The following is a 14,501-nucleotide window of genomic DNA, read 5'->3' on the forward strand; positions in this document are numbered from 1 at the left end:
TGACTCAATCCTACAGTATGCTTCATTATTTAGCTCCACAGATAATACATACCAATTAAAAACACAATGTCAGCTGTGATATAGAAAATGAAGAAAGCTTTGTTGATTTTTTTAGTCATTCTGGTCCAGTAGCCACGCTTCTGCTCTTCCTTCCTGTTGTTGAGGAGCACAGACAGTGTTTTCATTGCCTCCTTCAGCTCATCTGAGAGCTTTTCAAAGTCATGGGACTCCACCTTCAATTGGCCGTTGCTGCCCTGAAAAGTAGTGTAATAAACAGTGGTTAAATAATATGATCACAATACATCTGCTACATGTGATGTTGACATTTTTATATCTGTTGTTTTTTTTTGCTTTGTTCCCTTAACTGCATGAAACACAAAAGTAATGGGTCGAAAATGATCCCAAGAAAGAATTAGATGCTTTCTCACTCAAACTGCAGGAGCAAATGACAGTTTTAAGTAATGTCACCCACAATCACATGTACACACAAATGATCCAGCCACCTGAACATACTGTCTGATATTGTTGATTTAATTCAGCGCTTTAATTAATTAGCTGCTATATATGGTGTTTATGGTGTTAGCTATCCAAAGTTGACAGAAGTCTATCAAAGGTTGCCTGTGGGTTTAAAGAGGTCTTCTGCAACTCTAAATATAATAGTTCTGGAATAGCAAAAATGTGTCCTGTAGATTAAGATAAAAAAATAAACAGAAAAGTGTTTATTTGTTTGTTTTGACAAACATAACTGAAATGAATACTTCATTTGCTTGAGAAAAACCAACCTTTTTGACCGACAGCAGTTCAGAAGTTGTTTTACCAGAAGACACATTACAGGCGCAGCAAATCCATTTCTCAGCACCTGAAAAGATGCATTAGACACAAAACAAGGCTAGTGCATATTCAAAATAAAACAGTTAACCATTTTATATAAGCTGGGTGTTGCAGAGAACTCATAAAGTAACTTTGCAAATTGACCAGATGTCTGACTTTTTCTTTTTACATCATAAATACATATACAAACTTCTCAAACTGTGTAGTGTATCTCACCTCTAAAGCAGTTTCGGGGGCAGACTTTTCTTTGTCTCTCCTCACAGACCTCACTCAAGCTTTTGTCCTGATCTGTCTCGTTTTCTTCAGATGCAGCATCTTTATTCAACAGATGAATCACCACAATCGTCTCCAGGAGGCTCAGCATCATCAGACTAAAAATCCCAATACAGTAGACCGCTAAAGAGAGAAGGCCATGTCATTAATGTGGACAAATAACTACACATTGAGTTACCATATGCTGTTCCTGCTCATATGAGGTGCAGTCAAATAAAAGCTTGAGATTTTACCTATAAGTGGAATCCTGTTTGACGAGGCAGGTAGAATTTCATTCAAAATAAGTTGCAACACTGTGACAGCGAGCAGCACAGTGATTTTGAAGCCAACCTTTTCACCTCCACTGTCCGACAACAGGAAGGAGGCCAAGTCCAGACACAAGAAGAACAGGATAGGCAGCACAAAGTTGACAATGTAAAGTGCAGACCTCCTCCTCATAGTGATCTGTGAAATGATGTTAAAGTGGCAGGTGGTTGACCTTGATGTTTGACAAAGGTTAAACTGAAGCAACTACAGGTATTACAGGTATGTTGTAGATTGGTAATCTGCCCTAACCTGCCCACGTCTATCGTGGTGCAAGAAGCACTCAAGACACTTTCATGGAAACAATATTAACTGATGGCAGTGACCTAATTTCAGAAAGGTAATGCATCCTGCCACAAAGCAAAGTGGTTCAGGAATAGTTTTAGGAAAACAAAGTTTTCATCAACAGAGTTTGAGGTGTTGATTTGGCCTCCAAATTCACCAGATCTCAATCCAGTCAAGCATCTGTGGGATTTGTTGGACAAACACGTCAGATTAATGAAAGCCCCACATTGCAACTGATGGGACTTAAATGATCTGCTGCCAACCTCTTGGTGCCAGATACTACAGCACACCTTCAGAGGTCTAATGGAGTGGATGCTTTGACAGATGAGGCAGCAAAAGGAAGACCTACACAATATTAGGCAGGTGGTCATACTGTTATGGCTGATCGGTGTACACTCAGTACCCAAAAAGTAACCCATGAAGGAAACTGCTTCATTCAAATGAGGCAACACAAAACCAGTGGATGGTATTTTACTGAAAAACTGTGTAATTTTGACAACAAGAGCAAACTAAATACTATTACAGAAATTAAAAAAATAGAATAGAAATGTAATCTCAAACATTTCCAAGTATGCATTTAAATCAGCATTTAAAACACGAGATTTAACACTTTAATTCATGCTTTGTAATGTCTCCCCTCTGAGAATTGCCTTCTTAAGATTGGGGAGGGTGGAGACGTGTCCATGCATGTCCAGTGCCAGGTTATTTTTCTTTTCTTTCTTTTGCCCAAACTGTCTATGTGCCAAAAAGCCACTCCAGGCAAGGGCTACAATAGAAAATGTAGAAAAAATACTTACAGTGTAAATAATCACGCTTTGTCTGAAGTCAAACAGGTCGATAGTTTTGTTGGTGACTGTCATGTTAATGAACAGCCACTCATACTGGGTCTGGATCAACGTGTGAGTTAACTCCGTAGTCCTTTTAGAGTCGTAATTCTCAACAAGCAGTATTTCGTCAACTGAGGTGGGAGATAAAAACAAAACTGTAAGTTTCAACAAAGAAGGAACAACCTAAAAAACTTTGAAACACAACAGGTTACAGGCTCACCAGTGTGTATAACAGACTTGAAGGTGAGGTTGCAGCTCTGAATATCGAAGGGAAATTTGTATACGTGCATCCTGCAGGTGCTGACCAGCACCTTGTCATTCGTAAGGATGATCTCACCGTTATATTGAACAGAGAGATAAGGACTGGGAGGGGCCTTGTCATTTTCTATCCTGTATAAAAAGACACATACATATTGCATGCTTTAAACTGAATTTCACATAATGTATGATCTATTATAGGGTACAACGTAACTTGAAGTACATTGAAAGTAAGGAATGAACTATGACTCATACCATATAACTGCAGTATTTCACTGGACATTTGTTGTGCGTGTCACAAATCTTTCCTGATCTCATTGATTGATTCATTCATTTCCTGTCACTCAGGGCCCTTTTACACCTGTCTCGACCTTCAGACTTGTCAGTCTGCACACAAGGTTCGTGGGACTGTTTCTCATCTCCGTACAAAATTATAATTTCTGAAATTTGTTTGGTAACTGTGTAATTGAATTGCATTGCATTGTGTGTTAGAGAGAGTGGGCACATATATTTAAACTTACATCTCTTGAATGGTTATATCTGGCTTCCACAAAATTTCAGCAGGAAGAGAAACATTCTTAATACCACAGAATTCTTCAGGATCCCAAGAAATGAACTCATTCTTCCACCACTTCAGAGGAAAATCAAGAAGAAAGAAATGCATTTAAACAAAATAAATATGGGTTTCCTAACACAGAAAGAAAAATATACTTTCTTCCTCAGAGAAAACTCACCATATCGATCCATGCATAAGGAACCAATTGCTGTTCTTTCTCTTGCTGTAAAAAGCGATATGTGTGGAAATGTTTCAGTGTTAATAGAATTAACTATGACATACAGTATTTAGCTGCCAGAAATACTATGAGTAATCAAACAGCACGTCCTAGGGTGTAATTAAATGAGAGCAGAATAAATACAAACAGTATAACTCTATCCTCTCACCACATCATGTACAGCATCGAGCACAACTTCCAGGCTTACTGATGTGTATGAATGTGAGTCAGAATTAAAGTGTTTTGGAAATGGCCACAGGGTGGTGATGTAAACACCAACAACTAATCACTTGCTGATTGGCTCATGACCTAACTTCACAGCACAGTGTGATTTTGTGATATCCTGCTATGTCATTAAAATGGAACTAATACGACATGCTCAAGGAAGAAATGATAATTGAAATTTACAATTAAAAGCAAAAACTTACCACATCTAGAATGCCATAGAGCAGTACATCCAGGGTTACATTTGTGGCATATTTGTAGTTTTTAACTGGCCGGGTCAAAGACAACATGTCTTTGTTGGTGGTCAAGTTCAAGTAGTCTAAAACATCCTGATAACTGCAAATACGCTCAGACGACTCCCCATCTACAAATAAAACATCAAGACACATTATCTATGACAAACACAACAAATGAAATTGGGAAATGTGATGCTGATCACCATTTTCTTAACCACTTTAAGTTGTCCAATACTTTGGTTTATGGCAAAAATGGCAAAAACCAGTGCAATTTCTACCCACCTCAGACATTAACACATTAATGCGTTATCACTGCCACTGTGAGCATGAAGGAATGATGACATTAACAGAATCACAACATTAAAATAATATAAAGTAACTGTGGTCACAAAGGCCATCATGAGATGGGCGTTGGCAGATGTGTGGACACCACAGTACACTATGTCTTAATAGGCTCTCCATTTGAGATCCATCAGATGTATACCATCAAAAGCATGTTAATAAAATTATGGCCAGCAGAGCAGCACTCTGAAAACCTGTGTCAGGGTTAGGCTGGGTATGAAAAATATCTCGCATTATTCCTGTGCCTAAATCTAAAGGTGATTGCACTTTTGCCATCAGGACCCGTCGACTCGACAACCTGAGATAAGGCTTGTAAACGACTTTTATTAAATCACCTCTTAAAACACATTTTTGTAGACTTGCTTTTATGTGATGTGTACATGTATTCATGTTCATATTGACGTATTTATTATGTTGTCATATGTCCTAAATTGTTCTCTCCGTTCTTATCTTTCATAGTCTTCTCCCTACGATATTATTAAATTTGAATTTTGTCTTGCTTTTGTTTGCTGAATTTACAAACATATAGTTGACATTTATGCCAAATCGAGTTTTGACTTATAAATGACTACAAAACTGAGGGTAAAGAAAGAAAATAAACAAGATACTTAAAAAAAATAGAGTTGGTCACCTACATGTATACAAAATTGGGTCGTTACATGGCAAATATAACTGGCACACCTGAGTGTGCATGCACATTGTACACACTTGTACAAATGAGTACATAACAATAAAGACAGAAACCATAATTTCACTTCAGCAAATCAGGAAGGGACATGGTCCAAGAGTTTGAGTTTGTCAGCTTATTCACATATCATTTCACTAAGTTTACTTAAAAGTAGCAGACGATTATCTCAGTGTGCCTCTGTTGATATTGAATATCGTGTCTGTGCTTGTCTTTCAAAGCACTTTGTAAACTCTGTTTTTAACGGTGCTATATAAATAAAAGCATTGTTTTTATTATAGCCCAACACAATTCAACAGCACCACAAACTACATCCTCCAAAACTATTAGAAAGTTTGCATCTCTTAAGACAATTTGAACAAAAACTGAACATTGTAACCTTCATGAAGTATAATTTATTGCAGTACTTTCATAACAGACTGCATTACTTTTAGCAAATTACTGGCAACTGAGTGTTTTAAAAAAGATAATCAATACAAATGTCCAATTCAACTCCTGGTAGTTGCAGATTAGTTTACTTTTGTGACACTCAAATCATAAAGCATAACATTTAAAAAACTGTGTGCCTGTGTTGCTTTTGATTATCCTTCACTCTGAGCAGTTTTCATGGTAGAATTAATTGAAATGAAAAGCTGTTCACTGTCAACTCCTGAGCAACAGAGACACTGTGAGGACGAGAGAAACTTTACCTGTTAGAAGGAGCAGGAAGAGGAAGCCAGCAAGCATCATGAGTTCACGACCAGAAAGAGTCCAAAGTCAGTGAGAGGTCTGCATAGCAAATGTGCATTGATGCTCATTCTGTGCGGAAAGAGGGCTGGGCAAACTCAATGACCAACCCATTTTTTCTATTATTATTTCAGTAGTCTAAGGCAGTGATTCCTACCAAGATATTCCCCAGAGATTGCATTTCCAATGGAGTATGTGTAAAGATTCAGGGTTATGACAGTTATTTGACAAGAAAAATAAGTGGTCTGATTCTTTAGCCCCCTCCCTTATAACATGTCAAACATCATAATGACATAAATGTATGAAATAAACACACATATATAATCAGTGTCAGATTTAATTTTACTATATTCATTGTCACAATAACCAATATTTAACATTAAACTCTGATAGCAAATTTCCCGGACACTTTTACCGTCAACCAGCCGTTACACCCTCTGTGGAGAACAGCTCATTGTTTTTGGTCAAGTTTAGGTCTTTGAAAACATCCTGACAGCTTCACACTTTCTCAGAGGACTCCCCATCCAAGGCAAAAAACATCATCGAGAGAAAGATGATCTCAAAAAAGTTAATGTTAATGGTCCTTATACAGAAAGAAATCTAAAAATGTACTGATTTTTACACTTCATTATTGTATGTTTGTCTAATTATCCACTGCTTCTGAAATTAGGGTTTAAAGTTTATGAATTATTTATTAGTATTTCCGTCTCAATCTACGGTAAACAGTAGCTCAAAAATATCCGGTGCTTGTGGTCACAGAGTACCAGCTCATCTACACAGCCATTAAATGACTTTTTGAACTCATCTCAGCCTAAATAGGCCCTCCATTTGAGATCAAATGGCAGAGTGACAAATTTATTTTTCAACCGATTTTTCTCTTCCTCTCCACTCTAGCGACGATGTTGCGCACTCTGTGCATTATCCAGAGCAGTGAAGACAGTGTAAAAATGAGAGAAGTACCAAATGGCATTGTTATCCACTCTGGCTTGACACTTTAACACTCGCTTCTATTGTTTCATAATTAAGCATTGCGATTGGTGCTATGATCTTGGGTTAAGATGCCAACCATGAGCCACAACATCCCTTGCTCAAGTAAAGGAATTGGTTGCAATTCTCTCTCACTACTAATGACCTGTTTTCTGTTTCTTCTGTACTCATGATTCTAACAGGAGACCTCCATATCCATCAACGCCTTGGAAGTGTTTCAACTGTAATCCCTCATGTTCATTTGATATGGCTCTGTCACATTCTGGTTGCACCTCTGGCACTGTTTTTGTTTATTTGTTCAGTTTTCAGCTCTTCCTCCCTCTCCGACTACACAAGAACAATTTATTTTCAAAAGGCTTTGACAATGATAAACAGTTAAATAATTCTCATGCAACAACCATGACACCCTACAACATCCACTTTACCTTACCATTGTAAATTATATAATTTGTGGTTTAAGTACGGACAGTTTCTGTACCCATATCAAAGCTCTAAAACATAATTAATAATATACTTTATGTATTGTATACATGCATATACTGTTATATCCACATATACTTGATGAACATACAGAGATATACTGAAAAAGGAGATGAAAATAAGATTTACTGCCAAGCACACACATGCAAAATACGTAGTCCTCACAAGTGACCATGAACAATAATGTGAAAAAATCTTATTTAGCTGTTTATTTCTGCAGTACGACAAGTTAGATACATGTTCTTAAAGCCAGTACTGCACCTTTACAAGCATGTATGATAACATGTAATATGTACAATACGTATGCCATGCTTAAGACTTAAATATTAATTGTCATATTTGTGTAGGCTAGTGTAGTTTTACAATACAACCAGATAAGTGTCATACTGTGTCTATACATTAATAGCATTACGTAAAACATGGAAAAACAGCCTTTCAGTAGTTGCAACCTGTTGAAATACTACATATATCATCATCTTTGCTAAAACCAGGATGTGAGGATGTGGGAAGTTTAATAAGTGCACATCTTCTAGCAGATCAAGATGTGGAAATAAAACCACTCCTAAGTGCTCAGGGCTCTAACAGAGCTAAGCAGTCATAGTATTTTCAGGCTAACAAGCAATTAGTGTACTGTCTGACACATCAGTCACTGATGTATTAGATCATTAATACAATTATATTCTATTTGCTGATTGTTGTTTCAACCATACCTGTTTACAAATTGTCATTTATACTGATTTCATTATGCTTGGCATGCCACGTACTAGCATGGGTTACACAGGGCCAAGCATATATCTTAAGGTTACTGTAGGGATAGTGTTCAATCTGAGAATATTAGGGGCGACACTGACTTCTCTTCCTGATATACAGAGCAGCTGTATGTTTGTGTTTTGGAAAGCAGGCACCATTCTGATCATTATTGTGCTAACCGGGGTCAGAGGACAGGGCTGTCTCTCTGTTTTGTCTTGTAACATTAGTGGCGTTTCACAACCTCCACGTATCAGGCTCGAAATATGAGACACAGTAACATTGTGTAACTTTTCTACCATTAAATAACAGATTTTAAATAATTTTGATGCTACACTGACGTGTGATCAGGTGAATGGTGTCTCTGCCATTTCCACTCTGCGCCCCATACACCTATGTAACTGGTGCGATCACTCACAAGAAGTACATCATGCTTATTTTATATACCTATTGTATGCTTGGTAATACACAAAATCTGAGTAAGTGGGAAAGTGAGAGCTTTGGCTGTGCATTACGTATCATCTGTACCATTTTAAATACATAACAACTAAAAACAGAGTGACCCCTGTTACATAGAAAATAAAGAAAACTTTGTTGAGTCTTTTAGCCAATCTGGTCCAGTAGCCGGGCCTCTCCTGTTGCTTCCTCTTCCTGAGGAACAGAGACAGTGTTTTCTCCACCTCCTTCAACTCCTTTGAGAGCTTCCCTATGGTATTGCGCTCCTCTATCAGTTTGTTGCTGTTGTTGTGCTGCAAAAGTGATTTAGTAGACTGGTTTATTACATTATCAAAACATTGTAATAATTCATACATTAAGCATTTTGTGCCCATGTGTTCCAAGTGCAAATCAATTCTAACCTCTTTGGCAATAGTCAACTGGTCAGATGTTGTTTCACCTGTTGACACATCATAAACATATGCACACTCTGAAAGGATTTATTAAACAGTTTTAAAATAATACAAAACAAACATGTTTTAATGGTCAAGTGTGTTTTCATTTGGGTGTAAATAACTAATCGCAACATAATGACTAGTAACTACTAAGGACTCAAATTATGCATAATTTTGAACGTACTTAGCTCACCTAGCCTGGTCTTACCTCCAAGATAGCTGAAGAAGTTGGATTTGTTATGTCTGGTACATTCCTCTCCCCGGCTTTGGTCTCTGTCTACCTCATTATCTTGGGATGCACAGTCTTTCGCCATCAGAAACATCACCAAAATTGTCTCCAGGAGGCTCAGCAGCATCAGAGCAAAAATCCCAATACAGTAGACCGCTGGGAGGGGCAGGCAGCATCATTAATGCAGACAAATATCAACTCATCGGTTCAGTATGTGCTGTTCTTGCTCATATTAAGAGCAGTCCAATAAAGGAATGACTCTGAGCTTCTTTACCTATAAGTGGAACCCTGTTTGACGAGGCAGGCAGAATTTCATTCAGAATAAGTTGTAACACCGTGACAGCGAGCAGCACAGTGACTTTGAAGCCGATCTTCTCGCCAGCACTGTCCGAGATCAGGAAGGAGGCCAAGTCCAGACACAAGAAGAACAGGACGGGCAGCAAGAAGTTCACAATGTAGAGGACAGGGCGCCTCTTCATGGTGATCTGTGAAATAATGTGTCAGGTAGTTGGTGTTCCTACTGCTGCACGTCTGATAATAAATACTATTTTTTGTTTTACACAGCTTGTAACAACAAGGTAATCGGCCCCAATCTGATTGTGTCTTTTGTGTTAAAAGAAGCATCGATGTCATTAAGCAAACATAGGAAATTACAGTGGAAAAGCAATTCACTGAGAAGAAAACAATAACATGTTAAAATGTTGCCCGTTACATAAAAATATTCATGAGGAAAGAAAAGTTGCTTTTTCTGTAGCCAGTTATACGTACAGTGTAAACGATGATGTCTTGGTCGAGCTCACTGCTGGCATTTTCGGAAGTTACTGTCATGTTAATGAACAGCCATTCATACTGGGTCCGCATCAAATCACGAGACCACTCTGTGGCCTCTGAAGAGTTGTCACTTGCATAGAGCCGAATGTCCTTGGCTGAGGTAGTGAGATACAAGAACGGCTTTAAAATGTGGACATCAGTTTCAGGTTTATAACACTCATTTCACATAACGTAATTTAGTTAAGTAAACGATCACAGACGTTGCTATTCATCTTGCATTTACTGTTCCAAGACAAATCCAAAAGGAAATTGTGTAATTACATTGTGGTTATAATACCCTCGCTAATCTTACCATGAAGAAAATAGAATGTAATAGAAAGTATTGTAGCTTTGATACTTTAGACTCCATAACATAATGTTACACCCAAGTTACTCCACTTCTGCACTAACTCAGTTAGAACAAATACTTATTTAATATACTTTATGTTTATGCTCTACTGTCACACACACACACACACACACACACACACACACACACAATGGTCCCCTCTCCCTTGGCATACCAAATTTGAGCTCATGTCATAATGAAACCTTACAAACACAAACACACTTATAAAAACAACTCTTCATGCTCTCACCAGTGTGTATGATGGACTTAAAGGAGAGCCTGCAGCGCTGTGTGTCGAAGGGGAATTTGTAAATGTGCATCCTGCAGGTGCTAACCAGTACCTGGTCATTCTGGACTTCAACGTCACCTTTATTATTGATGGTGAGATACGGACTCGGAGGAGCTTTGTCCTTCTCTGTCCTGTATGAGAACACACAAACACACGTGATGGCTAAAAATAACACCAGAGCTCTATTTTTCCCCAAAATCTAAAACCTGTATTGCATCTTTCCATCGACTAATAATTTGTGAATATTAAGAGTCGAATGCACTCTCAATTCTAAATATGCTTCTATTAAACCACTGCAGAAGAAGAAGAAGGCGGTGACATAATTTTAAAAAGTGCCAGGTGGAAAACCATGTGGGAAACATGATGAAATCTTTGTTGATGTACAGTATTAATTTATAAATATTTTGTACAGAGGCTTTCATCTGCCAAGTTCAAAAACACAACTTAAAAATTTGCATTAAAAAACTGGTGGATGAAAACTTACACACTTAATGACAACATAGAAAATGTTAAAATACTGTTGCAATTTTAATAGTAGAGTAGTAGAGTGTCATGTCCTATCATTTATTACGGTCATGAGTGTATGTGAATCTGTGAAAAAATCAAAAACATCAAGGCCCTCTTGAAGATTTGATACTGATATACATTTCCTTTGAATTAGAAAGTCATTGCGTCTAAACATCTGATTTATGTACTTATATTTGTTAGTTAATGTGAGTATGTGTGTGTGTTAATGTGGGTATTTACACTTACATTTCCTCAATTGTGAGATCTGGCTTCCACAAAGCTTCAACAGGAAGAGAAACATTATCAATTCCACAAAACTGACTTGGATCCCAGGAAATGTATTCATTGTGCCACCTCTACCGGGGAAAACAAGAGAACAGAGAAACATTAACTTTAATAATAAATAAAAAAAAGTATTTGAGCTTCTTAACAAAGTGGGATTTAAGTTTTCATCATCTATTGGCAAAACTCACCACGACAGTCCAAACATAAGGAATAAATTTCTGGTCTTTCTCAACCTGTAAACAAAGAAATATGTTTAATTTGTAAAAAAAATTGTCCAGACAGATTACCAGCAAATAAGAAATCTAAACAAGAAACCACAGACTACATCATCTGGTTCTGCGTTACAATAAACAATGGCCCTCTGTGAATTTTGTTCATCTAAAATAAATCTAGCTAGTGAGATAGCCACAGCTAGCCATAACTAAACTTATATTTGTTTTTACAATATCTCTCTCTAAAAAGATCAATTTTGATAAAGCATTTTGATAAACATTGTGCTAATGAAATACAGAGAGATAAAGCAGTACCCGAATCAAAATTTTAAGAAAAAGTTATGACGACAAAGATGCAGCTACCTAGCAAAACTTAGTGTTGGTAATCTTAAAATTTCACATTTGTGTATTTTAAAACTGTGGATTTTAAGATAGTAACAGGGAAAATGTTTAACTCTTAATGGTAAATAATGTGAATGTACATGTTTTCTTAAATGAGTTTACTAACGGTTGGTCAATTAGCTCACATTAGTTACCAAGCTCGTTATTTAGTATGTCATTTATGGCAAAATGCAGTGTACTGTAAGTAGCTGGATGGTGCACTCATAAACGTCAAAAAGTTCAGTGTGGAATACTGGACACCTCAATGGTCGCCATTTTGGCTACTTAACGGAGGAGGATGGACCACCAGCATTGTGAAAATGGTGGCTAAGGAAGCTGCTGAAGCTGAATATCCACAACGCACTGTCGCACAATGCCATGAGGTACATAATGTAAAAAGTGTTCTACATATAAGTGTACTAAGGCAACAGGCATCAAATTCAGAATGAGGGTATATTTACAAAAAACAATTATCAGTTTGTGCATTAAATATATATTAAAGATCCTTTTCTCTAATCTCCTTTTTTTTTTGCACTGGCTGCTGTTTTGACATTATAAGTGAACACCATCAATAGTTCATGTGTAGTTTGGTTTGCTACAAATTGAAGTAATATTGAAGGGAATATCAAAAATGGATGTGGCCTATGGACCAGTACAACATTCTCATAATAATAATTAATATCATTTGAAAATGTGATGAATAAAGCTTTAACCACTTACCACATCTAGAATGGCATAGAGCAGTACTTCTAGGGATACCAATGTGGGTCGTTTGTAGTGTTTAACAGGCCGGCTCATGGTGTACAGCTCCTTGTTTGTGGTCAGGTTCAAGTGGTTTAAAACATCCTGATAACTGCATTCACGCTCTGGGTACACACCATCTACAGGAACATGAAGAGGCATTACTCACAAAAGGAATGAAGACAGGAAATGTGCCAATTTCCAGGATCTCATTAAATTTTCTTCTGGAACTTCAGAGCCATTATGTTTTTCTGGATATCAAATTTGCTGTATGTGCTCTTAATTACCTATAATTTAGAAGGATTGACAGACATTAGTGTCTGTGGGTTGGTATCCACTGCTTCTGAAATTATATTCAAACCATGAAAAACATCTCACAAATATCTGCAATAATATCCAGTGATTGTGGTCACTGAAAGGCCATTATGAGGAGGGCGTTGGCAGGACTGTGGGGTTTTATTGGATCAGTCCACTAATGATTTTTAAATGTGAGGGTTTTTTTTTGCAGTCACTTGAGTTTAAATGGGTTTCTCCTTTGTCATTCAACTGCATGTTGTTTAAATCAAGTCCAGCAGCACAAATTTAAGATCAAATCTGGGTTGAGAAACACATCATTATGTTTGTTCACCTAGGGTATTTTTTTGTTTTCCTTATCTTGTCAAGCTATGGTAATGGTAATGGTAAATGGACTTTACTTATATAGCGCCTTTCTAGTCTTCCGACCACTCAAAGCTCATTCACCCATTCACACACATTTATATTTTAGCTGCCATGCAAGGTGCCAACTGCTCATCAGTTTTAGGAGCTAACCATTCATACACATTCAAACACCGATGGCGCAGCCTTCGGGAGCAATTTGGGGTTCAGTATCTTGCCCAAGGACACTTCGACATGCAGACTGGAAGGGATCGAACCGCTGATCTTCTGATTAGTGGACGACCCGCTTTACCTCCGAGCCACAGCTGCCCAAAATGTCATACTGAAAAATTCAAATTTTCATATTAATATACTCCCTTTTTCTTCTTCTTCTTCTTCTACTTTTTCACATTTTGATATGTCTCTGGAAACCCTGAAATTCATATTGGTCAGCAAAAACACTTAAACTGAAATTATATATATATATAGATATAGCATATAGGAAAGAAACTATGAAAGTCTTTTTTTTTTTTACTCATAAAGTTGAAAAAGACAAAGAAGTTTGTTTAACAAGCCACAAGAGTGTTGAGTAAATAAGTTGTCCAAGCTTACCCATGAGGAAGAGCAGAACAAGGAAACCGGTAAGCATCATGACTGCAACACCTGTTAGAATCCAAAGTCAGGAAGAGATCTGCACAGTTAATGTCTATCCCTGTCCACTCGGTATTTCTGTAAATGTCACCACGTCTGATGCAGTAATAGTACCCTGCCCCATAATGGAAGAGGGCCGGGCAAACTCAATCATGGAACATTTATAGGTTGATTTTTTTTTTCAGTGTTTTGTTTTGTTTTTAATAATCTCATTAGTCTGACCATCATCCGGAGATGGTGGTCACTCCTACAGCAATCATCAGAGCATCTCTCAGTGGTCTTTAAGGGGAAAAGCCTCTGGTGTTATAATGGTAAACATTAAGGGTAGCTAATAAATACTTTGCACACAGATCTGACACATCCAGGCAGAAAAGTACATTAAAGTCACATTAGTCTGAGATTGTTGGTGTCTTGTTATTAACAATAAAATCACTGATTTATCACATAATGTATAATGTTGATGTGGATTATTCTTCTACTGAGATGTATAATTTATTATTAATTCAATCACATTTTTTATTGACACATACATAATTGTAGGGT

At 37.3% G+C, this 14,501-nt stretch overlaps 2 protein-coding genes across 2 annotated transcripts; both read right to left on the bottom strand.

Moving 5' to 3' along the window:
• Positions 1 to 424: 424 nt before the first annotated feature.
• Positions 425 to 5,782, bottom strand: LOC104937007 (5-hydroxytryptamine receptor 3A-like; the record flags this gene model as incomplete). Its single annotated transcript, XM_019263776.2, has 10 exons — positions 425 to 433; positions 783 to 859; positions 1,048 to 1,227; positions 1,443 to 1,548; positions 2,490 to 2,650; positions 2,740 to 2,909; positions 3,299 to 3,408; positions 3,512 to 3,552; positions 3,975 to 4,139; positions 5,728 to 5,782. Coding segments are annotated over 10 exons (1,074 nt in total), but the record flags the coding sequence as incomplete, so codon positions are not given.
• A 2,799-nt stretch (positions 5,783 to 8,581) lies between these two features.
• On the bottom strand, positions 8,582 to 13,974 carry LOC104937006 (5-hydroxytryptamine receptor 3A-like; the record flags this gene model as incomplete). The annotated part of the gene is given in 10 exon segments (XM_027282858.1): positions 8,582 to 8,727; positions 8,805 to 8,903; positions 9,062 to 9,253; positions 9,372 to 9,658; positions 9,792 to 10,023; positions 10,507 to 10,676; positions 11,299 to 11,408; positions 11,526 to 11,570; positions 12,651 to 12,811; positions 13,920 to 13,974. Coding segments are annotated over 10 exon segments (1,497 nt in total), but the record flags the coding sequence as incomplete, so codon positions are not given.
• Positions 13,975 to 14,501: the final 527 nt, after the last annotated feature.

Source organism: Larimichthys crocea, chromosome I (assembly GCF_000972845.2).
Source record: "Larimichthys crocea isolate SSNF chromosome I, L_crocea_2.0, whole genome shotgun sequence".
In the NCBI taxonomy this organism is placed as follows: Eukaryota; Metazoa; Chordata; class Actinopteri; family Sciaenidae; genus Larimichthys; species Larimichthys crocea.